The sequence below is a fragment of the Notamacropus eugenii genome, chromosome 3 (genome assembly GCF_028372415.1).
Source record: "Notamacropus eugenii isolate mMacEug1 chromosome 3, mMacEug1.pri_v2, whole genome shotgun sequence".
Classification (NCBI taxonomy): domain Eukaryota; kingdom Metazoa; phylum Chordata; class Mammalia; order Diprotodontia; family Macropodidae; genus Notamacropus; species Notamacropus eugenii.
In genome coordinates this window covers 192,329,369-192,355,724 of record NC_092874.1, presented here as the reverse complement: position 1 = coordinate 192,355,724, position 26,356 = coordinate 192,329,369, and the positions used below count along the sequence as shown (strand labels likewise).

The 26,356-nt window shown below is 41.2% G+C and overlaps 1 protein-coding gene across 3 annotated transcripts; it reads right to left on the bottom strand.

The window, feature by feature from the left end:
- Positions 1–320: 320 nt before the first annotated feature.
- Positions 321–26,015, bottom strand: KCNA6 (potassium voltage-gated channel subfamily A member 6). Of its 3 annotated transcripts, XM_072653694.1 has the most exons (3): positions 20,506–26,015; positions 2,185–2,368; positions 321–1,099 (listed from the first exon to the last, which is right to left on the bottom strand). In XM_072653694.1, the coding sequence occupies exon 1, from the start codon at positions 25,395–25,397 to the stop codon at positions 23,769–23,771; it is 1,629 nt and encodes a 542-aa protein (XP_072509795.1). In that variant the 5' UTR covers positions 25,398–26,015; the 3' UTR covers positions 321–1,099; positions 2,185–2,368; positions 20,506–23,768. The 3 variants fall into 3 exon arrangements, with proteins under 3 accessions (XP_072509795.1, XP_072509796.1, XP_072509797.1); XM_072653695.1 differs by lacking the exons at positions 321–1,099; positions 2,185–2,368 and adding an exon at positions 13,225–14,055; XM_072653696.1 differs by lacking the exons at positions 321–1,099; positions 2,185–2,368 and adding an exon at positions 14,062–17,315.
- Between the last annotated feature and the right edge of the window lie 341 nt (positions 26,016–26,356).

The following is a 26,356-nucleotide window of genomic DNA, read 5'->3' as shown; positions in this document are numbered from 1 at the left end:
ATTAATCTCAGATTTGTGGCACGGTGGATAAAACAGCACTTCTGGAATCAGGAAAATACATCTTCCTGAATTCAGATTTGGCCTCAGACACTTATTAGCTGTGTGACCCTGGGCAAGTCATTTAACCCTCTTTGCCTCAGTTTCCTCATTTGTAAAATGAGCTAGAGAAGGAAATGGCAAAACAGTCCAGTATCTTTGCCAAGAAAACCACACAAGGGGTCACAAAGAGTCAGACATGACTGAAAAACACCCGAACAACAGCAACATTAAGTCTCAGACTTTCTTTTGCTTGGCATCTCACATACTTCTAGACCACTTACTTAGACTGAAATTTTTCTTTTTATTGATATCTTTTATTTTTACAATACCTTCCTTTTCAATTATATCCATCTCCCCTCCTCAGTGAGTCATCCCTTACAACAAAGAATAAAGGAGAAAAAAGCAGTATTTCAAATTTAACCAAAACATCAAGCAGGATGCTTTTGGTCTGACAGCATGTTCCACAATGTTCTATATCCAGTCCTCCACCTCTGCAAATACTGTTAGTTTTCCTCACAACAACACAGTGAGGTAGGTAGTATAAGCATCATTGTCCTTATTTTATAGATGAGGAAATTGAGGCGCTAATTGCCTTTTCCTAATTGCCTAATTGAGCCTCTAAATGACTTTTCCATTGTCATATAGCTTATAAAATGCTCAGGGAATATAAATCAATATACATTACAGTTCAGCAAACCTAATTTGGAAGGCAAATCTACTGCAATAAAAACATCCAAAGTCCAATGGAAATGACTTTTCATCTCATTTGTTGCTAGAGATTACTTATCCTACAACCTCCCTTCATGAGTGCAAATAATCAACAGTTGAACATATAAGTAACAGTCTTATCCAACGGAGTAAAAGTCATCTGGTTTGCAAACCAGGATGACCTTACTGTAAACAGGTTGGGAGACACTAAAACATATTGTTCATGTGAGGTCTGGAGTCTCTTCCCCTTTGGGATTCTTCAGGAGGTAGAGAAGTAAAAACTGGAGTTACATCCATCCCATGGCACTGGATTTCATCCTTCAGGATCCTAATCATCATTGATGACAGATATCTGAAGAAAAAGCAGAGGAATTTTAACCTAAACCTAAAGCTTCATGAATGAATAGGGTTGCATTACTCCAGAAAACATCAGGCATTTGGTCTGGTGGTTGGTCTATAAAATTGCTTTATTTATTCCTGGCAGTAGGGAGCAGCAAAGGCTAGCCAATCCTGAAAACTACCCAGTGGTCTGGCACCAAAGACTATCTATCTGACCTGCTCTGTGGAAACCACTGTTTCACTCTATCTAAAAAACTTGGCTGTGAATATATCTTCTTTCTATAGTAATCTAAAGATTGCAGGGGTTTGCTAATATATTTGGTGGTTAATATTAATAAATATTGAGAGAAATTATTATTAATAACCAATGATTTGGGGGATATCGAGTTCTCTCCTTTTTCTACAATCCTGATTTTTAGGTTCAGTCTCTTGAAGGACATTGCTAATAATGAGACTGGACTCTTGTTCAGACCCCACCCAAGTGGAGTAGCCATTGAGTTCTGCTCAGGCTTGGTTGGAACACACATTCTTTGTATAGATTGCCCAAGGCTGGGGGGTAGTCTGGGTATAGAGATAGGTTCTTTGTCTAAGAGTGGCATGATGTCAACCTCAGCCCCTTAAGAACACCTACTTTTCCAAGAGTATATAAACTGTGAACCCTACCATGATTGTCGTTGGTGGAAGAGAGACAGTCAAATGACCAGCCTTTTATTAATAACGTGCTGTCCTGATTAATAAAATGATTAAATTACCCAGAAACTGTCTCTTGAACCTTTTAATCAGCACAACATCCTTTAATTAAATAGATCTGTATATAGTCCTGTATCTTCTAAGAACCTCTCAGCCCTAAGATGGTGGAAAGATTTGGAGTCAAAGAATCTGAGTTTGAATTATGACTGATTTTGGTAAAGTCACCTTACCTCTCTAGGCCTCATTTTCCTTACCTATAAAATTGTGTAGGGGGGGAATTACAAAATAATTTTTGAGGTCCCTTTCAGCTCTATTACTTCCATCCTCTGTCTTTCCCACTCCTTAGTTCCTTTCCATATATACCAGTCTTCACAACCCTCCCCCACACACCACATTTCTTTTCCTCACCATCATGTTTCTCTTTCTTGCAGCCTAGACTCTATTAATAGAAAACCACAGGAGAAGTGTGCGACTGGAGTCAGCCCAAGGATCCACTTGGTCATCCAAGGTCTTCTTGTCTCTCCTCAGGAGCTGCTATACAAATGTGGGTGCTTCCTTCTTTGGGGCCAAGATGTATATACATTTAGCTTGCCTGGGAAGTATAAATATAAGAGAAAGGTTAGTTAGGGTCAGCAGTGAGATGCAAGGAAGTGTTGGCAAGAATTCCACGAACTTTGGCCCCTTTTCACACTACTTGTCCTACAGGTGCTGTAAACACAGCGTAACCGCTTTTCTTATTTTCAAGTTTCCTTCTCTAGTCTACCCTGCATAACACTACCAGACTAATCTTCCTCATATGTTTTTAGTGGATCATGCTCTTGCTCAGTTTCTCCAGTGGTTCCCTACTTTAACAAATTAAATCTAAATTTCTCTGCTTGCTTTTTCAAAGTTCTCCTCTTCTCTTGCTCAGTTCTCAACCCTCTACCATCTAGCATCCAGCCTCATAATTCGACTGGAACTGCTCTCTACAAAGTTACTGATGATCCCTTAATAACCAAATGGAAGGCCCTTTTCACAGTCCTCATATTTCTTGATCTCTCTTCAGTCTTTGACATTACTGTTTACATTCTTCTCCTCTATGCTCTCCTGTTTCCAAGTTCTTGTGACACTTCCTGGTTTTCCTCCTATCTGTCTGATGGTTCCTTCTCGGTCTCCTTCATCCAGGTCACATCCACTAACCTTGAGTGTTCTCAAGATTCTACTAAGTCCCTCTTCTCCCTTTCTTCTCTCTCACTTAATGATGCCATCAGTACCCACAGGTTCAATTATAATCTCTATGTAGTTGAATCTCAGATCTATTTATCCAGCTCTAACCTTCTCTCCCTGCCTCCAGTCTCACTTGCCAATTGCTACTGGATATATTGAACTGGATGTCTCATGGACATAGCAAACTCAATATGTCCAAACAGAACTCATCTTGGGATCCAAAACCTCCCCTTTTCCAAACTTTCCTTTTACTATGGGCAGTGCCATCCTTCCAGTCCTCTGGGATCACAACCTAAGTATCAAGTGTCATCCTCATTTGCACTCACCCCAACTACTGGTGGAGAGAAGGGAATAAACATTTATACAGCACCTACTTCATATCAAGCACTCTGCTAAGTACTTTAAAATATTATATCATTTGGTTTTCACAACAGTCCTTCAAGGTAAGTACATCCCAGACTGTAATCAATCTGTTGCCAAGTCTTATTGCTTCTATCTTCACTTAGCTGCAGCTCACATGGACTCCTTCATCACTTTATCCTGGATTATTCCAATAACCTGCTGGTTGATCTAGGTGGCCCAATGGATAGAGTTCTGGGACTTGAGTCAAGAAGGCCTGAGTTTAAATTTGTCCTCAGACATTTACTAGCTGTGGGACCCTGGGAAAATCACTTAACCTCTGTTTGCCTCAGTTTCTTCAACTGTAAAATGGGGATAATAAAAGTACCTAATAACAAGATTATCATGAGGATCAAATGAGATATTTATAAAGCACTTAGCACAGTGCCTGGCATCTTTCCATTCCCCTTCCCTCCCTCATTCCAACTCATCCTCCATTCAGCTTCCAGAGTGATCTTTTTATAATACTAATTGACTCTTGGAACTCAAAAACCCCAGTGATTCCTTATTGCCTCCAGAATCAAATATAAAATCTTCTGTTTGACTTTTAAAGCTTCTTCACAACTTGGTCCCTTCCTACCACTCCAGTCTTCTTAGACCTTACTCTACCCTACCTTCTTATGTTCTAGCAAAGCCTTCTTGCTGTCCTCTCACACCACGTTCTATCTACCAACTCTGTACTTTTTCAAGGACCTTCCCCATCACCGGAATGCTCTCCCTCCTCCCCTCTACCTCCTGGTCTCCTTGGTCTCCTTCAAGACCCTTCAAATACTACTTTCTACAAGAGGCCCTTTCTGGCTGCCTTCCTCCTCTCACTGCTAGTGCCTTCCCTCTGAGATTACCTCTCATTTATGTGATCTATGTGTATGTATATATGTGCTTATATGGGTACATTATTATTGCCTATTGTTTCCCCCACTGGAATGAGAGCAAGGATCATATTTTTGTCTCTATTTGTATCCCCAGTGCCTACCACAATGCCTGGAATGTAGTTCTTAATAAATGTACAGTCTTGACTGACTGATTCCACAGTTCCACTCATCCAATACTATTTTCTACTGCTTGCTGGTGTTTCTAATCTTTCCCTCCTTTACTCTTCCCTCATCTCTGAAATCCGTTACATCCCTCAAGACCTATTTCAAGTCTTACCTTCTCCTGAAGTCATCTCCAACTGTCTGCCTTTACTGATGTCTCTCCCCCTCTGAATTCCTATTACACTTGCACCACTCAGTTTAACACTTAATTGTTCTGGTGTGTGTGTGTGTGTGTGTGTGTGTGTGTGTGTGTGTGTGTGTGAGAGAGAGAGAGAGAGAGAGAGAGAGAGAGAGAGAGAGAGAGAGAGAGAGAGAGAGAGAGAGAGATTCTCTTTCCTCAACTGGCTACCAAACTCCTAGGGCATAGAGATTGTGTCATAATTTGTATCTCCTACACAGTAGACATTAACCATGCAGTGGGTTGAATAACTGCATAATCCCCAAGCTGATATAATTATGTGTTTGGATTGACTCTAGGAAAACATCTTTAGAAAGGAAGACTTACTCCCCAACATCTCCAAATCTGATGCACACCAAAGTAAAAATAAAGTGATTTGGGGATCATTTGATTTTTCAGAATATTTCATAACTACTCCAGCTTCTCTGGATAGCTGATTGCATGAATTTATACTAGTGTTCATACATTTGTGTTCTCTCCCAATTTTAGACTATAAATTCCCTAAGATAAGAGGCATCATGATACAGCAGAATGGGGACTGAATTTGGAGCCAGAGAGCCTGAGTTTAAATACCTCCTATCTGACCTTGTGACTCTTCTCTGTAAAATGAGGGTGTTGGATTGATGGCTTCTAGGCTCCCTTTGATCTTATTTAGGGATCATGTGCATTTTTATATTATAAAACCCTTTGAGAATCATATATCTCAGTCTCTGCCCATACCCGCTGCTGTGCCCTATTTTATCTGATCTTGGGAGCTCTCTTCGGATCTCTCAAGCAATCCTCAATCTAGACTTGGATGAGGCATGGCCTGGTAACAATGAGTGTCTTGTATTTTGAGGTACCACCTAGATGGCTTGGTGGGTAAAGTGTTTGACTCAGGGGCAGGTAGAATTGCATTCAAAACTTATCAACAGTGTAACCCTAGGCAAGTCACTTAACTACTCTGTGCCTATTATTTCCTCACTTTCCTCATCTATAAAATGAGGTAATTAGACTCAATTACCTCTAAGAACCCTTCAAACTCATACTCCATGTCTCACAAAGCTGAAAGAACTTCAAAGGAGTTTGTTTTCTTAATCAAGATTCCCCCTACAAATTCCTGACAAGTAAATGGTCACTGAACTTCTCTTTGAAAACATGCATACCATGATATGGTAGGGTCATGGAAAGATACAATAGGACTAAAACCTTCCTCCTTCGGGATACAGGGCCTCTATAAATAAATCTAAAATGGAATTACCATGTCAATCAAGCTATCAAAAATTATTTTCTAGAGCTAGAAAAAATAATAACAAAATTCATCTGGAGGAACAAAAGGTCCAGAATATCAAAAGAATTAATGAAAAGAAATGCTAGAGAAGGTGGCCTAACCATACCACATTTTAAATTGTATTATAAAGCAGTAATCATCAAAACCACTTGGTAGGTACTGGCTAAGAAAGAGAGTGATAGATCAGTGGAATAGGTTAGATATATAAGACATAGTAGTCAGTGACTAGTAACCAACTATTAGACAAACCCAAAGACTAGCTTCTGGGATAAGAACTCACTATTGAACAACAAAAATGCTGAGGAAACAGTATGGCAGAAACTGGGCATAGGCCAACATCTTACACTGTATACCAAAATACAGTCCAAATGGGTATACAACTTAGATATAAAGGCTGATACTATAAGCAAATTGGGAGAGCAAAATGCAATGGGAAATGGAGTTTTCTGGAATTAATATCTCTGTGCTTTTAAAGGAATGTGAAAAGCTGTCCTCTGTTGAGCTCATCTTGCCTATTGCATCCTAGGCAGTTGCCTACCTTACCTCCCCTGCCAAAATTGCCCTGGTGCCTACTGTAGGCTGCTTGTTGGAGTATCACTAGAGGTGGGTAGGGGAGTGGGTGGAGTAAGGTTGATTAGGCTATCCTTAAGCAAATTATTTCCCCCAGTTTATATGATAAAATCACTAAAGATTAGGGGAAGATAGCAGACACCAGGAAGTATTAAGCTCTTGTAAGGAGTTTAAAGAAGGGATTATATATACTTTGTTAACTCTATAGAAGTATAAAATTCTTTATTAAAATTGATGGAAGTAAAATGCAACTAGCCATTGGCTAGTTCATGATTGGCCAAACCCCTGGTGGCCCTTTAAAACAGAAATGCGCTCTCTAAGCCAGGTCTGCACAACATACAGCCCTCAGGCTGCTTGCAGACCACCAAAGGATTTCTGGTGGCCCAAGAAAAATGTAGGATTGACACTGCGCATTTATTCCTGTTTGTCACATGACCTGCAGCAACCAGCCATCATCAGTCTGTCTCTAGTCTAACCTACCTACACCTGAAGAAGTATAGCCTATTTTAATTTTGGCCCCCACCTACTGTCAAGTTGTGCAGGTCTGCTCTAAGCAATTGCAGTCAGGGAAAACCGGAAACAGCCATCAGAGGCTCCATCCCTGGAAACAGTGAAGAAAAGATAGCCAAGGGAAAGAACCAAACTTTGGAGAGGTGGGAATAAAGGAGGTTTCTCACCACCACCACCACCACCACCCAAATGGACATAGTGACTTGCAGTAGAACTACTTGACAAGTTGGAGATACCATCCCCAACAGGGAATTGGCCCAGGAGTCAAGGTATCTGAGAAGTGTTTGCTTTACAAGTTGAGAAGAAAGCCAGCCCTGGCCAATCAGATTTGAGCTACAGAGACAAACAGACCTAAGGAACCCAGCTGAGAGAACTCCTAGAGGAAGCAACATCAGAACATCGTGAGAAGGGATAGGACAATGGGACCCTCCAGTGCCAGAGGCATTAGTAGCCTGGTCCAAACTTGTTCCCTATGTGTGTGCCTCTGTTAGTATAGTCTAAGTGTGTGCCCATCCTTGCAACTGACATTGGGTGCCATTGTGGGAAAGGGAGTCCCAAGTTTATGAAGAGAATATTTCTTTACTATTCTAAAGATAGTGAATGCCATTGCTTTGAGCTAATTGTGTTTCCTAGCTAATTGTTAAAGGTAAGCTACTAGTGTGTCTTGAGAGTTATCATTCTAGTAGCGTAGACCCACAGAGTACATTGAGCCTGGGAGTAATGACCCCCTGGAGGTCCAATTTGTGTATGGATTGAGGAAGTTAGTCCCAGAGGAGATATTATGCTCATAAAAGGAATATTGAAACAATTCTTGTGAATTCTTGTGACTCTCTGTCACAAGTTAATAAATAGAGAAGGATTAAGAAAGCACCCCCAGGCAAGTGTTGGCAGAACTTTTCTCAAACCCCCGCTGTTTTGCTTTCCTTGAAAGGGGCAGCCCCTGACCTGGTATACCAAGAGATTAATTATTAGACTTCTAAGACAGCAGAAATTGATTATTCTGTAACCATATTTTACCTAAGACTAAAAAGAAAGTAGAACCAGAAAAAGGATGCAACGTTTATAATTCCTAGGCTAAAACTTGGCAGAATACAATTTGTAGTGGATTCCCAGAGGTGTTCCCCTCCCTTCCAATCCCACAATAAATTAGACTGGTTTTTGAGGAAGACAACTACATGTTCCACAAAGATCCTCCGTACAGCTATATGACTTGTTCATGTGAAGAAGAAACAAATGTTTGTGAAATTCAACAGACTGAAGTAGAGAGAGGAAGGTAGAAAAGGAAGAGTTCTATATTAATTCTAACCACGAGATAGTAAGAGGTCACAAGAGATAGTAAGATAGTAAGAGGTCACAAATATCTTAATAAATTTACATTCCTGTGTATCTTGAATTTGAAAAGATAGATGATGAAGAAGATGTGATGAAGACAGATACATAGATGATAAAAGATAGTTATATAAATAATGTGTAGATAGACACATAGATATATAGATAGATCATACATAGATACATAGATGAGAGATGATACATTAGTAGACACAAAGATAGATGACAGGGGATAGATACATGATACATAGATGATAGATAATCTATAGATAGGCAGATGTGTGTGTTCGTCCTTCATTGCCCAAAGAAGACCATGCCATCAGAGAAATGATGACATGACTTGCACTTGACTTTCTTTTGAGTGAGGGAGGGCTGTGCAGGTCACCAGCCTCACTTCTCCTCCAGAGCCATCTGAATCCAGTGACCAGATATTCATCAGGATGACTGGAGATGACCCAGGATGAGGCAATTGGGGTTAGGTGACTTGCCCAAGGTCACATAGCTAGTGAGTGTCAAGTGTCTGAGGTGAAATTTGAACTCAGGTCCTCGTGCTTTATACACTGCACCACCTAGCTGCCCCAGATAGGTAGATGATACATAGATAGATAGACATATATGTGTGTACTGAAGAGAGAAGTAGTTCCTTCCCTCTCTTCTCTTGCATTTTCACTTGTTTCTGGTTCTTTTTTTGGAAAGAGCAGCTTTATTTATTTTTTACTTTTTTTACTCTCTCTGACTAGAGAGGAGCTCAGAGGGTACTTGCTCTTTATTGAGAATTCTTTCCTTGAGGGCTGAGAGTCTCGGGAAGTCTTTTCCTCCTGCCTAACAAGAAGTCCCAAAATGTTCCACAGTATGAATGGTCCAACAGGACCCTAGGAATGATATTTATTGCTCTGTTCTATTTTCCCAGTAGAATTATCACTGTAAGTCATAACCTACTCTGCTGTTCCATAATTCTGTCTTTATATATATATATATAATTATACAGATATGTATACACATACATGTATATGCATGTATGTATGTATGAATCTTTTCTTGGTGATGAATTGTACCTCTCTATTCATCTGTTTTCCTGAATGTTTCTTCTGATTGTGTCATGTGTATCTTACTATTGGAAGTTAAAGCTAAATTTCTTAATGTAAATTATCTGATTTGAGCTAAGCTCTCCTTTAGAAGAATAATGATTTACGTACCTCTTGTGAGGTAAAATTTTCTCATATTCTCTCTCTATCTCTGCCATTCTGTCTCTCTCTGCCTGTCTCTATGCATGTATGTATGTATGTATGTAGATATGTAGGTATGTATGTGTGTGTACACATATTTTTTTTAATTCTGTATGCTTAATAAATCTACATTCCTGTTTCAAAGCCAGACCTGTGAAGTACTGGGTACAATCTGTCAAGACGCATTACCACCAAAGTGAAAAGATCTCAATTTCATGAGATTCATGGAATACATGTAGGAAAAGCATATGTTACCAGGTGCAGTGGTGCATGCCTGCAGTTTGGCAGTGAATCATTAGAGCTCTGAGCTGCAATAGGGCTAAAGTCAGTCAGATGTCTGCACCATCTGGCACCAATATAATAATACCCAGCACTTTATGGTTTTTAAAGCATTTTACGAATGTTAGCTCATTTACTGATCCTGGGAAGTAGTTACAATTATTATCCCCATTTTACTGATGAGAAAACTGAGGCAGATAGAGGTTAGGTAATTTGCACAGGGTCACACAGCTAGTAAATGTCTGAGGCAGGACTGGAACTCATTTTCCTGACTCCAGGTGTGGCACTCTGTCCCCTATACTATCTAGATGCCTAGCTATTGAAAGTAGGAACACTAGAAGACTGCCTAGGGGCGAATGAACCAGAGCCCAGGTCAGAAACCTAACAGATCCCTGCTGAAACAGGAAAGGAAAGGAAAAAAGAGGTGGGGAGAAGGGAAGGGAATGAAGAGGAGAAAATAGGTCCTGGGATAACTGGGGGAGGGGGAGAAATAAAGGAGGAAATGTAGATGACGTAAAAGCAAAATAATTGAGGCAGTTAGGTGATACAGTAGATAGAACCCCAGCCCTACAGTCAGGAGGATCTGAGTTCAAGTCTGACCTTAGACATTTACTAGTTGTGCCACTCTGGGCAAGTCATTTAACCCCAATTGCCCCCTCAAAAATTTTTTTAATATTAGTAAAAATTTATTTTAGAAAGGAAAAGCTTTTGCCTCTTCATAAAGAGAGTTTTGCTTCCAGTGAGTTTCATCTCTAGCTGAGATAGCTCACCATAGTGAGCCATAGTGGCTGGTGAAGGCTCGGTGCTATTGGTGGTGTTGTGTTTGTCCTTCATTGTCAAAGAGGACCATGGTGTCAAGACGATGACATGACTTGCAGTTGACTTTGATTTGAATGAGGGAGGGCTGTGCTTTATGAGAAAGGTGAAGCTTCAACTAACTCCTAAAAAATGAGCAGGATTTGAACCTGGCCCTTCAAGTAGGGAGCTCCACAGGAATTCCCTCATTTGTGCTTATGGTTGGCAGCTAGGATATATCTTCACATATGAGGCAATTCAGTGCATGGAGGAAACAACCAAAAAAGAGTAATTGCCTCAAAGCTGTTTGAGAAAATTACCATGATATCAAGCTAGCACAGGGCTGAAGGCCTCCATCCCCAGATATCCCAAAACAGGGCAAAAAGAATAAGCTACTGAAAAGACCACAGGTAAATGTCCAGTTACCCACTAAAGTAGCCTGTAACATATCTAATGGAATGCAATTGTTCTACATTACTTAACTATGTCACCTTGAGCAAGTCACTTAACACTGTTTGCCTCAGTTTTCTCATCTGTAAAATGAACTGGAGAAAGCATTCCATTATTTCTGCCAAGAAAACCCCAAATGGGGTTACAAGGAGTCTGACATGACTGAAAAAAATGACTAAAATTATTCTACATTCAACTCAAAATGGTCTACTGGCTGTTTCCCCATATATGACATCCTATCTCCCATCTCTGACTTTGTATATCTCTAGCGTTCTTGCGATATGTTCCCTCTTCATGTCCATCTTTTTAGAAGGCTTGGTTGATATCCTGATTTCCTCCTCTGTTGGTGTCACCCCCTCCCCACTTATTTTGCACTTACATTGTATATATTTTTTGTATTTCTTTATTTGTGTATATGGCATACTTCCTCCTCCCCCATGGAAACTCTGTTTTTCTATGTTTCCTTATACCTTCCTACACTCCTCAACTTTTATAGCCCAAGCCCAGAGAAAGTCACAGATTCACAAAAGGAGGAACACAAGATTTTAAATTTATGGTTACTTGGGGCCAGCATTGTAGCCTACCAAGATCTTTGATATCCTGACTCCATCTTTCATGATATAGAACCGAAAGTGGCCCTAGAGGTCAAATCATTCAACCTCCTCATTTTACAGATGAGAAAACTGACGCCCAAAAAGTTAAATAACTTGCCCAAGACCATACATACACTCCATCTGTCTATATTTGGAAAGTATGACATCTATGTATTTTCTTACTGATTAGTATGTTATAAAGTACATGCTGAAAAGCCACTGTTTTTTGAAAGCTTTTGTATCACAAGTCCTGTGGTTCATAGGAAACCTCACTGTTATCAGTGCTTGCTCTGCATTTCAGCACCACAATTTCTTTTGACCTTGAAGGAAAGATTTGGTCAGTTCCCCTGTGCAAGACCAAAAGACTTTTATTTTGCAACATAATTACTGTGGAAGACTGATGGTAGGATTCCTTTTACTACTGTGGCATATCCCTTGTCTACAAAGCAAACCTGTCAGGTCAGAATGTCCCCCAGGATGCCAGGCTAAATTTAATTTCACAAATCAGATCCTACCAACAAGACAGAGGGAAAATACATCAGTTACAGCAGTATAGAAAGTGACATCATCTCAGTTACTAAGAAGAAATAACTGGCACCAATATAATGCTTTTAAGGTTTGCAAAGTACTTCACATATATTATTATACTCAATCCTCACTATAACCCTGTGAGATAGGTACTACTATTATCTCCACTTTACAAATGAGAATACTGAAGCTCAGGGAGGCTTAGTGATTTACTCAGGGTCATACATGTTATATATGCCTGAAGCTGGATTTGAGATCTGATCCTCTTGACATGAAGCCCAGCATTCTCTCCACTTTGCTATACTGCCTCTAAACAGAAGAAGAAAATGGAGGGAATGCCACTAATGGAGGGAACACTAAAAGACCTTTTAAAAGGTCTTATTCCCAAGGTGGAATTCTGCTGCCTGAATTGCCTATTTAGGGAAAACCCCACCTCCCTCTCTAACTACCAATCACCCTCAGCACAGAGAATCTGCAATGACAACCACTGTAAGATTCTGCCACAGAGAAACTGCAAACCTGCAGTCACTGGGATTTTGTCCAAGACAGACTGTTCAAGCAAACGGGTAGGTACGAAACGGGAGTTTGGGGGGTGGGAGGGAGCAATAGCAAAAAGTCCTAGATTAGGAGGAGAGAGTATTATAACTAGCTTGGATTGGGGTGGGGGTGGATAAAATGGAATTGCGAACAATTACCCAGTGTCTCTGTGTCTCTGTCTCTCTTTGTCTCTGTCTCTGTTTCTCTGTCTCTATCTCTCTGTCTCTCTCTGTTTTTCTCTCTCTGTCTTATCCCTTTTTGCCTCTTTCTCTTTCTTTGTCTCTTTCTCTTTTTTGTCTCTGTCTCTCTTCCTCCATTTCTCTGTCTCTGTCTCTCTCTTTTGTCTCTGTTTATTTGTTTCTCCGTCTCTGTCTCTATCTCTAGCTCTGTCTTTTTTTCCTCTCTGTCTCTGTTTCTCTGTCTCTGTCTCTATCTCTTTGCCTTACCTCCCCACCTCCCCTATGTGTGTTTCTCCTCTCCTTGATACCCCTACTTACTGGTCCAAAGGATCACAGGATCACAGTTAGAGCTAGAAGGAATATTAAATATTACCTAATCCAACATCTTTATTTTACAGACAAGGAAACTGAGTCCTCTGATAGTCTGATTTGTAAAATTAATGAGGCAGGCTGTTCGGGGATGTCAACTGGACACATTGTCTTGGGGGCATTTTAGTCCCACAGATCTGTCTTCCCAGAAAAGAGTTTAGAATGCCTCAGTTTACTGGTGGGGGGAGAGAGATGTGGGGAGGAGGGAATAAGTCAGGAGAAATATGTGAGAGAATCCTTGATGTCTTTCAGGCTCTTTTAGTCAAGAAAGTTTGGAGATCGAAAGAATTTGTAATGGGAAACAGGAACTTGGGAGATAATGAATTGGTGGCTCTGGGGTTTTACTTCAGTCTTAAGACATGCTTTGATTTCTATAGAGGGCTCAGCAGATAGGGTGAGAAATAAGTCATGACGAGTTCATTGTGCCTCACTGAAAAGATCAATAGTAGAACTGATTATTTCTTCTGGAGGCTACACAGGTCTTTTTCTTTCTTCTTCTGCTGTCTCCATCTTTTCATTACTAAACTTCTCATGGAAATAGTGAAATTCAAAATATAGAATGTGAAATTTGAGGAAAAATTTCCTGACAGCAATGGTTTATTGTTCAGTCACTTTGCTTCATAAGCCTGTCTTAACAAAGATACTGGAGTAGTTTGTCATTTCTTTCTCCAGCTCATTTTACAGATGAGAAAACTGAGACAAACAGGGTTGAGTGACTTGCCCAGGGTCACGCAGCTAGTAAGCGTCTGAGGCCAGATTTGACCTCGGGAAGATGAGTCTTCCTGACTTCAGGCCCAGCATTTCATCCACTGCACCAAACACCTGCCCTAAAAGAGATTATCAAGAGAGGTAATAGTATAACTCTTTCACTAAAGGTTTTTCAGAAAAGGTCTGAAACAATATAGAAATTGTCTCAAGCAGCAGCAGCACCCACTAAAGATCTCTTGAATGAAGACAGAATGGTTTTATTTTTTCCACAGTAGTTATTTGCTGTTCAGATCATCTATAGAATTATGCTTTATGCCTCTCAAGACACTATTAAGTTTCCCCTTACATTTCTCCAAGTCAAGAAATAGCCTCAGAAAAGCTATTTTTATTGAGAGAGTTATGTGGCGTGGTTGTAGAGGACTTGGGGGCAGGAATACTGAATTCTGTCTCACTTACTGGTCAAGTCACTTAATCTCCTTCAGTCTTAGTTTCCTCATTTGTAAAATGAGGAAGGGAATAGCATTTATATAGAACGTATTATGTGCCAGGCACAGTCCTAAGCACTTTTTTGTGGGGGGAGGCAGTTGGGATTAAGTGCCTAGGGCCACACAGCTAGTGAGAGTCTAAGGCCAGATTTGAACTCAGTTTCCTGATTCCAGGGCGGGTGTTCTGTCCACAGCACCACCTAGTTGCCTTGCTGAGCATTTTTTTTACAAGTATTATCTCATTCAATCCTCATAACAACCCAGTGCTATTATTTATCCTCATTTTACAGTTGAAAAAATTGAGACAGAGATTAAGTGACTTGCCCAGGGCTACACAGCTAGCAAATGCTTGAGGCTGAATTTGAACACAAGTCTTACTGACTCCAGGCCCAGCTTTCTTGTCACTGCACCACCTAGCTGCCTCCTATGGAGATTAATAATAACATGTATCTCACTAGATTATTATGAGAAGCATATGAGACAGAGAGAAACATATGGATATGAATACATAAACATAAAACCTATTAGTATATATTAATATAAATATGAAATATATTAATATACGAACTCTATTAATATTGATTTAAAATATATTAATATATAGACATGCACAATACTTTTTCAGACCTGAAAGTGCTATATAAATGCTAATTTAATATCTTCCTGCCTCTTGTTGATTTCATGGCTGTTCTTTCACTGTCTCACATCACTCTCCAGTTGTACAGAACTATGGTCCCCCAAAAAAGTTCTCCCGTGGAATCTGGGCTTTTTCTCCTGTTCTTTAATCATTCTTCTTCCTGTTCTTGACCCCTTAAAGCATGTATTCCCTAAAGTTCTGTCTTAGCTTCTCTCTCCATCTTTTTTTCCCTATCAGCTTCTTGGGATTTAGATCAAGAAGGAAGGAACCTTTAAAATCATCTAATCCAACTACCACCTCCTATAGATGAAGAAACTGAGACCCAGATTTGTCCAAGGTCTAAAAAGCAACAAAGAGCAGAGCTAGGATTTGAATCCATGGTCTTTAAGTCCAAATATAGTCATTTTTCCACTAAATTATGCTGCCTCTCAACTATCACCTCTATGTGGATCATGGTATCACAATTGAGAGATTAGCTTTAGAAATTATCTAATCTAGTCCTCTCATTTTAAAGATGGGGAAACCAGAACCCAGAGGTATGTGATGACTTGCCAAAGGCTGAAAGGTAAGTGACAAGACTGGAACTGAAACCCAGCATTCTTCCCAATATTACTCTGAAATTTACATCTCTGGTCTTCACTTTCTTTCCCAAGTTCCAAACATGCATTTTCAACTTCTTTCAGGGTATTTGGATGTCTCATAAGAATATCAAATTAAACATAGCCAAACCAGAACTAATCATGTTTTCTACAAAACCAACTCCTCCTCTTGACTTCTCCCATGTGACAAAGGTGCCAATCACATTGCAGCAGTTGGGTGCTCCAACAGAATCAAGGACAACAGTGGCTGTCAATCAACCCACATTGTTGCTTCACCACGTGGGACCTGCTATAGTCTAAGAGTATGATTTATTTACTCACTAGCATGGCCTCCCACTTACAATTCCCTTCCCCTCCTTTCATAGCATGTTGGGACAATCACATCTGTATACAAAGGATCATATTAGTAGAAACTTGAATTATATTAAAAAGCAATAAAGTAAAATCAATGGATATGTATCTCAGAAATCACAACCATCTCAATTTTTCCATCTTCCTTAATTGGATGAAATAAAAATTAGGTGCTCAATACAAAAGTTCAGACTGTCTCTGCCCACAGAGAAGGATGGTAGTCATTCACATTATCCACCATGGGGGGAGGCAGAGAGTAGAGGAGTAGAATTGCCCACTCGACTCAAAAGGCTACAGAAAGTTCACTCGCTGTTCATCCATTGACTTAGATGGACAGGAACTCTGATGTTACATGGTACACATTAAAGTCTTACTTATCTCTAAGCACCTCACTCAAGGAACTCCCTGCTCTTCTCTGCTCCAGGGACAGATCAAATTCATGACAGTGATTATCCCCTTATTCCATCTCTCTTAGTCTCTCCGATCTTCCCTTCAAAGTCCTGTCTAATGACATTCAGTCATTGTCCTACATGAGCCCCTGAGAAATCACTCTTCTACTCATCTACTCCCTGATCTTAGAGTCTTCTGAAAGATGCAATATACCAGGGAAAAGATGATTAGATCCAGATACAGGTCCTTTATACCTATTTCTGTCAATAGCAGATAGACTCATAGAACCTCAAAGTTAGAAGAGATCTCAACTTACGTAGTCCAACCTATAAGTGATCAAAAGCCCCCTCTACAATGACACTGAGAAGTGGTCACCTAGAATACACTAGAAAATCTCTAGTAATGGAGAACTCAACGCCTTGTGTGTTCATTCCATTTAGGGGCAGGTCTAATTGTTGGTAAACATCTTACATAGAGTTAAAATCTATCTCTCTGCAACTTTCAAGCATTGTTTCAAGTCCTGCCATATGGGTCCAAGCAAAACAAATGCAATAATCTTTCCATATAATAATGCTATAATAATAATGGGCAACTAAGAGGCACAGTGGATAGAATGCCAGGCATAGTCAGGAAGACTCTTCTTTGTGAGTTCCAATCTGGCTTTAGATATTTACTAGCTGTGTGACCCTGGGCAAGTCAGTTAATCTGGTTTGTATCAGTCTCCTCATCTGTGAAATAAACTGGAAAAAGAAATAGCAAACCACTTCAATATTTTTGCCAAGAAAACCCCAAACGGTGTCCCAAAGAGTTGAAGATGACTGAACAATGATAATGCTTCAATTTTTTTAATATATCTCTTTATTTCCTCCATCTTATCTTCTCCAGGATAAATATTTCCAGTTCTTATCAAACATCCTCTACGAATTAAAAAAAAAAAACAACATTTCTATGACACAGTGTCCAGATATTTCACAATCCAGGTCATTCTTTCACTGAATGTGTTCTAGATTAAACAAAGTCCTTCCTAAAATGTGGTGCCCAAAACTGAACATAATATTCTAGATGTGATCAGACCAGAAGACAGGTCACCAGAACTAAAACAACTGTATCTTTTGTTGTGCTCATCTTATTTCTATGATGCAGCTAAATCTTGCACTGGTTTTTCTCGTTTCCAAATTTTGACATTTTTTTTTCTGTTTTCTCTCCATTTATTGCCCTATCAATTTTATCTTTGAATACTCTTAGAAAGACTAAGTGTCATTCCAAGCCTTTAGTAGACAATGCTTTTCACTGTTTTATGAGGCAACTCACTACTCAAAACCTTCTGAGATCCTCTTCTGTAATGTTTCACGAATGAGTTGGAATTCTAAAGAAGTGTTGCCCTTGGTTGGCATCTCCTTCCACTTAGCAAAGAGATCAAGTGTTTACTGGCATGTTTATTTATTGGGGGGAGGGAGTCCCTTGAGGTGGTGCTTGTCTTACATTCATAGGAAATAATGATAATTAAGGTCAAGATACATGTCATTTCCCATGCTTCAGCATAAATAATTTATTGAAAAACATCCTATTGAAGCTTAGGTTCATTAACCTAAAGCTGGAGGGACCCTAGAGTTTAACTAACTCAAACTCTTCATTTTTTATGAAGAAACTGAGACTTCCCTATGGCCACTTTCAGAATGAAATTACCAAATATCCAAAAAAAATATGTTGAAATGGTATGGAGGATTTTGTCAGGTTCCCCATAGTATTTCTCTACCTTTTCATCCCTTGATGTTACACAGGCAGTAATTATCCTCACAGTGCCTGGCACACAGTAAGAAATTAATTGTTGAATTATTGTGATCTTTTTTGCCTAGCCTCTTCAAAACTGACAAATCATCATTAATCCACTACTATCATTCTTTGGGTTCATCCATTTAACCAGTTCCAAATCCATCTGACCATACTATCCATTCCACTTCTCTCCATATTGTCCATGAAGATATCATGAGATACTCTGTCAAATATCTTGCTGACATCCAGAAACACAATGTTTATGGCATGCTTATCAGTCTAATAACTGTTGAAATTGTAAATTAGACTGGTATTATCGGTTTTTAATGGACCCACGTTGTTTTCATAGTGATTATTGTTTATCTAAGTGCTCACAAACCCATTAATTATATGTCCCATTACTTCATTAGCAAGCAGTCAAGCTCTACATAGAACCAAACTATAAAAGCTATAGACTGGAGAATCTATTTTGTAAAATGTGTCTTTTGAAAAAAAAGAGACATTTGCTTATCTCTAGTCCAATAGCAACTCAACTCTTCTTAACAGTCTCTATGAAAGATTCCTAACGGTGGCTCAGCTGCTCCATCTACAAGCTTGTTCAGTACTCAGTATGTAATTTGCTCTGTTCTGGTGACTGTCTGGAAGATAGCTAGGTGTCTTCATTACCTCACTCATCTTGGATTTCAGTTTTTGTTATTTCACATTGTTTTATATTTCCCAATCTGAAGAGTATCTTTGATAAAGAAATAAGATACAAAACACAAATAAAGTAGTTCTCATTTCATTGTCTTCTATTATCATCATCCTATCCACTGAAGATAGCAATCTTATTTCTTCCTTGATTTACCTCTTATTTACATCATGTTTAAAATGCAGTGGGTCTTACCAGCTCTCACAGTAGCTTCATCTGGCTCTATTCTTGTAATTTTATATGTATGCATACAAACATGCATATGTATGATTACATACATATGTAAATGTCTATATATACATATGTATGTCTGATCATCAGGGATCAACCTACATGGGCTCTATAAATACTTGTAGTCAAATTTCAGTGAAATTGGGCCTTTATTTCTCCCCAACTACATCTCTAAAAATGTAAAACCTGCAGGTTTTCTGATACAGAGAATCTTCTGAGGATAGTTGTGCAGAAAGGAGGTATCTGAGGGAAAGCCTGAAACTGTATGCATAGTGTGTCAGTGGCAGATAGAGCAAGGACTGGGCCAATGGACTCAAATATCCAGATTTCCTAGGCTTTATCCAAAAACACACCTGACAAATAGGGAATCTAGTTCTCACTTTGGCACTAACTAGATATGTCAGGGTAAATAATCTTGTGTAAAAAGGAAATAAAATGTGTTTCATCCTCTCCTTTAAATCATCTATCACAAAGGAGGTTTGGACTACCTTTTCCTTTTTCTGAGCAATATATACAGTCAAATCAGCAAAGGGATAGAGCATCCATTCTATCAGCCATATACCAGCAGGCCATTCATCCCTGCTGTTCCTTGAGAATCTGACCTAGCAACTACATGATGTATATGGGGGCAGAAAGTACTACCTATAACAAGGTTTTGCTTAGCACAATTAAGCAAAGGAACAGGGCTGGAAGGAATGTTGGGGGGAAGGGGTGTAGCAAGAGAGGTACAACTATAATATATATTATACATATATACAAATGCATATATTCTTATGTACAAATATAAATATGTGTATGTTTCTTCCATACTACCTAATACAATGTCTTTTATGCAATAGATCTCAATCTGTTTTTCTCTGCCCCTGTCTCCGGTATGTTGTTTTTCAGTGTCTCTATTTTTTCCTCTTTATCGTTTTCTCTGTCTGTCTCTGTCTCTGTCTCTGTCTCTGTCTCTCTGTCTCTCTGTCTCTCTCTCTCTCCGTCTCTCTCTCTCTCCGTCTCTCTCTCTGTCTCTGTCTCTCTCTGTCTCTCTCTCTCTCTGTCTGTCTTTCTCTCTCTCTCTTTCTCTTTCTCTCTCTGTCTTCTCTCCTTTTCTCTCTCTTCTCTCTCCAGCTCCTTCTCTACCATTCTAGTATGACCAGAAGGCAATTTTGTACATAGAAAGATAGTACAGTGACTGTCTTTAGAGCATAAGAATGATTGTATATTCTAGGATATTCCCCAGTAAACCCATGCACATTTACCCAAGAGAGAAAACCTAGCATCTCAGCAGAAATGCTACAGCTGATCCCGGCTATAAAGGACAGATGTTGCCTAAGAATACTGAATCACATGAAACCCAGCTTTCCCTCCCTCAGGGATTCAAATGTTACCCTAAAGAACCAGATTGTTTTTGTTGTGGTAACACCTACCTTAAATGAAAGAGCAGCTCTCACTCCATCCTCTCCTGTGGAATAAAGTAGGAAAAGCTCGAGTCTCTCTGCAGGGATGTTCCAACGTTTCTTATTGGAAGTCCCCAGAATTTCCTTTGGGGCTTTGGTTGGGTCCATGCTCAGGGACCCAGATGGCTTGAGCATCAGTCTTCCCAATGGAGTTGTCTGACTGCTACAACAACAGCTGTAGCAACAAAGGCCCGGGAAGCAGACAAAAGTATCGGAAGAATACATTAAATAAACCTTACAGAAACCAGGCTTGAGCCACAGTCTCCAAAGGTTTTAGTCTATGAAACTTTTCTTCAATGTCATGTTTATAAGAAATTTCCTCTAGCAGCTGGGAAGTTCTCTGGAGGGAAGGAGGATTTACTTGTTTCTATCTATTAGGCCTGAGAAGTCATCTTCTGAGTGGAAAGAGACATCATCCTGTCAAAAGCCTCTCACCAGTTTCCTTTCCAAGTAAGACCCCTCCCCTCCACGGGCTTCCCTGTGTCTCTCTGGAGTCCAGGTTACCAATGGTTTCTTAAACAGGTGACAAGCACACAGGTGAGTGAAGGTTAAGTAGAAGTGACTGAGGAAGCTGGGAAGCCAGGGCTGGCAAAGTAAGATGAAAGAAGGATCAAAGAAAGCTTGATGATTCATTTGATCCATGTAGGGATTGACCACATGCCCTGCCCTGGCCACCAGTAGCACCTAAAAGAATATATCAAGGTCTCTCTATTTGGGAAACCAAGATGGGGTTGTTTCCCTTTGCTCTCCCAGTCATAAGATATGAAAACAGGCTGAGAGGTTGTTATGACAACAGGAATCTCTTGAAATAGCAGTTTTCCACATAGCCTTAACTTCATATGTGCACTGTCTTGAAAAGGAAATGTTTTGTAATAGATTATGAGTAGGATTATATATACATATACTCACATATCTATCCATGGTCAGGACTATCCTTTGTCCCTTTTGTCTTTAATTCTCCTTTCTCTAAATGGCCAGCAGACATGACTGAAGGGTTTCAGAAAAACAACTCTTATCCAGTTGGCATGTTCCTGAATCATAAAACTATTTTACCTTAGCTATAGTTCAAACTTAGTTAGTCTGACTAGATAATCCCTTTTCTCCTCCTAAAGATTTGAGAAAGTAAGGACTGCCCCAGTCTCAAGCCTGAGGAAGGATTGAAGGAGTTTGAGGACCCAAATATGTTTCTTTCTGACGTTCTCCTTGCCTCTAGCTTTAGATCTGAATCTGGCGATTCGTGGCGGGAAGGGAGAAGAGAGAATTGTTCCTTGGTTAAGATTGAGAGAGAAGGCAAAGATTTAGATGCCAAAGTCATAAGCTCATGTGCTTGCATAGCATCCTCTCTAATCTGACCAGAGAAGTTCATTGAGATGTCTCACGAGGTAAGGAGAGGCTTTGAAGGATTATACTTCCCATTTAAGAGATGGAGAAACTGAGGTACAGAAAGGGAAAGTGATTTGCCCCAAGTCACCCAAGGAATTTAGGATAGAACTAAGATGTGAATCTGAGACTAGTCAACTTCTAATCTAGTGTGCAACTCCTTAGAATTGTCCTTAAAAGGACATCCATCATTAGACACACCTAGAGAAAACAAGTCTGTCAAGCAATCTCAACCTTAAAAAGAAAATCAAAACCTGGCTGACAGTCTTTCAGGTTACTGAAATTCACAGAGAACAGATGTGACCAATACCTCACCCTATGTAAAAACAAAAAGAGAGTTCCCAGGTGCATGGAGGACCACAAACTTCAAAGACAAGTGAATGACAGTTATGAAGTCACAGATTTAGAGCAGGAAGGGGCCTTAGGAGTCATCAAATCCAGCACCTTCTTATTTTATAATTTAAAAAATTGAGGCAAAGTTTTGACCGAGGTTACATCAACAGTAAGGGGCAGGAGGTTTTGAATCCAGGATCTCAGATGCCAAATTCAGAGTTCTTTTCATATTAACTCTATAGAAGACATAGCTCAGAGGAGCAAGATTCACAAATGCTCATCTAACTGAACAAAAGAATTCTAACAATAGTGTTGCCCATGAAGAATCAATGATAATTGCTTAACATAGGTGCTTCCTTCCTATTGCCCATGAAAATGGAAAACACTTGTGTAGACTCAGAAATCTTTTCTTGGGCAACTTTGCAACATCCTTACATCTTCCAGTCTGGGGACTTAAGCCAGATGTTTGCTTTAGCAAAACATCAGAGGCATCCCCAAGTTTAAATGTCCAGATTATAGGGAGGACATGGCAACTGTAAAGACCTTGAGAGCATTTTGGGCTGGGCTAGCAGTTGAAAGCCACTACTGAATAGCAGTTAGGGCAATAGAGAAAACTGTACTATGTACCAAACCATGACAGCCCTTCAGAGGCAACCGAACTGAACCAAGGGTTACATGTGACTCCATTTTGGTGCATCTCTGGACTTAGTGATTGCCTGCTCCCCATTCCCTTTGCATGGGAAGGCACTTGGATATAACTAATATTAGGCTTTGACAAACTTTGACAAACTTTGCACTTTGACAAACACTTCTGGAAGTGGAGAAACCTGGATCAGGGGTTGCATTAAACATAAACAAAAGATAAGTGCATGTTTGTACCAACATACACACATTCACACACACACACACACACACACACACACACTCACACACCATCCTATTGTTTTTAGATTACCCTATATATCTTCTAAATGGTCAGGTTAGAGCCTGAAATCTATCATCCTAGTTCAACTTAGAGATGATTAAAATGTTTTAGATCCATGATGCTAAAAGGCAGGGTCTTCTGAGTAGGTAGATGACAAAGGGCACCATACAAAAATAGTAGATTGAATGAGTTGTTCCTGACCCTCCACCTTTGATGGAAATTCAGCAGATGAAAACTAAGGTTTGAAGTGCCAAAGTGGTCCCAGGAGTTCTAGTTCTTTTGAGACTACAGACAAAGCATGGAAAATCAGTCTTCAGGGAGTATAACGAGAAAAGATATTCCATATAGTTGTTAGAAAAGTAAGAATTATCAGATGACACCCATGGAAGTATATTATGTATCTTAAATATCAAGAAACAGCCTTGTGGTCCCTGGAGTCAGGGTTCCAGACAATAGGTTTCACAGTTCAGCCATCTGGTCACTCCAGTTAGAGGGAATGATGAAGACCTGGGTTTTGGATAAGGGATGACTATAAAACCACTGCAGTTCTTTATCACTCCATTCCCCTCAACCCCCAGCTTCTCCCTCTCAATAATCAAACTTCTGTTAGCATCCTTTTTTCAGCATAAACCCTGTGTGGGGTGGAAAGGTAGCTGGGTCTCCGTTCTGGGGCAATCTCAGAGAAATCTGGTTTACCCAGTCCCCCACCCACTCCTTTCAGATCTGGTATAGGCTGCCCACATGTGACATGTGTATATTGGCCTTGTTCCTCCTGCTCTGTTTCACGGTGGTAAAAATAGTTGAAGTTGGAGACGATGACTGGTACAGGTAGGGCAATAGTGAGGACACCTGCAATGGCACACAGGGATCCCACAATCTTGCCCCCTACAGTCATGGGGTACATATCCCCATAGCCAACTGTGGTCATAGTGACCACTGCCCACCAGAAGGCATCAGGGATGCTGGAAAATAGCGAATCATCATCATCTGCCTCAGCAAAGTAGACAGCACTGGAGAAGAGGATGACTCCAATGAAGAGGAAGAAGATAAGGAGCCCAAGCTCCCGCATGGAGGCCTGCAGGGTCTTGCCCAGGATTTGGAGACCTTTAGAGTGTCGTGAAAGTTTGAAGATGCGGAAAACTCGGACCAGGCGGATGACTCGCAGGATTGCCAGGGACATCGCCTGCTGCCCATTCTGGCTGCTGCCTCCTCCAGTGCTTCCAGGCTGCTGTTCCTGCTGTTGCACCAACTCTGTGCCCAAGGTGATAAAATAAGGGAAGATGGCCACTAAATCTATGATGTTCATGATGTTGCGGAAGAAGGCTGGCTTGCTAGGGCAGGCAGAGAAACGAACCAGCAGCTCAAACGTGAACCACACTATGCAGAGGGTCTCTACCAGAAAAAAGGGATCTGTGAAGAAAGAGCCAGACTCTGTAGGACCCCCAAGTGGGATCAATTGGGATGATGGTCCAGGTCCTGATACAACTCCTCCCTGGACTATGACACTGGGATTTAACAGCTTATATACTGAGTGGTCTCCCTCATCTTCTTCCTGGCTCCCTCTGGGTGCTGGGCCACCTGAATTTACCCTCCCACCATCACTTCTACTTCGGGGGTCTGGCCGGAACTGAGGCAGAGTTTCCAGGCAAAAGATGACTATAGAGATGAGAATGACCAGTACAGAGACAATGGCTATACCCCTAGCTGGGCCTGAGCTCTCAGGATATTCAAAGAGAAGCCAGACCTGACGCTTGAAGGGCTGAGAAGGCAAGGGCTTCTGGTGCTCGCCACCCTCTGGAAGGCAGCCCTCATCCTCACGGAAAGCCTCCAAGGCCTCCTCACCCAGCTGGTAGAAGCGGATCTCCTCCAGGAAGATATCCAGAGGCACATTGACGGGCCTCCGCAGCCGGCCCCCAGACTGGTAGTAGTACAGGATGGCGTCGAAACTGGGTCGGTTGCGATCAAAGAAGTACTCATTGCGCAGAGGGTCAAAGAAGCGGACTCGGCGACCGGGGTCTCCCAAAAGTGTGTCAGGAAACAGAGATAGGGTGCGCAATTGTGTCTCAAATCGCAGCCCTGAGATGTTGATCACTAGGCGCTCACTGCTGCAGCAGCCACCGCCACCTCCTGCGGCCCCGGGGAAATCTCCCCCACCCTGTGGATCCTCCTCGGGTCCCTGGACCTCCCCGTGAGCCGCCTGTGCCAATGTTGCCTCCTCTCGCATATCGCCTGCTACGCTGTGCGCCCTTCCACAGGGCGCCCGCTGCCCGTATGGGGGTCTGGCTTACCAGATGTGGTCGAGTGGAGCTCCCTGTTTCTTCCTTCCTAGGGTGCGGCTTCTGATCCCCTTTCTCTTTGATCTTGACCTAGCTGTCTATGCGCTCCCGTTCCCATAGACTGGAAGCGGATGTGGGGATTCACCAGTATAGGTACCTGGATCCACACACCACGATGTCTGGAATTGTATGCCCAGTTCAAATGCCTGGCTTTTCCTAGATCTGGGCGCTAGGACTCTTAGGTCCCTCTCGGGTTGGTTGAGCACTTCCCAGCGCCCACTGGGCGTAGCTCCAGAATCCACAGTGATGCTCGGTCCAGAAGCGCAAGATGCGCCTTCCTCTCCACCAGCTGTGACTTCTGCCTCCTCCCGTAGCCTACCGCACGACTCGAGTCTGACTGAGGTCGCTGCTAACGACGCCACCTCTCTTTGCGCTCTTCCCATGGGCTCCGAATGGACTGGTCTATCCGAATAGACTAATCCTTCTCTGGAGCGCCGGAGCACGGGGACCAGTACTCCCCAATGCTCTAGCTTCCGCTACTGTCACTGCAGCTGCTGCAGCATGGCTCTGCCCTTCCTCTCTCACTACACTCCCCAAGTGACGCGTTAGGCCCCGCCTTCTGCCCCCTCCCATCCCACTCCCACAGCACACCCCTAATCCAGCCAAGAACTGCCCACTAGTTGGGGCTGAGTAGGACACAAGGACGTACAGACACACCTTGTTCCTGAGCCAAAATTCTCACGTAACCTGACACGCCCCCTTCTCCTTACTCCTCAAATAAACACCCAACACCACACCTTTACTCCTCAATCTACAACCTAATTCTTTCCCTCTTGCGACCCTTTACAAAAGAGGTCCAGCGTGATTCGTAGACTCCTGGAATGGCAGAGTTGAAAGAGACCGCAAG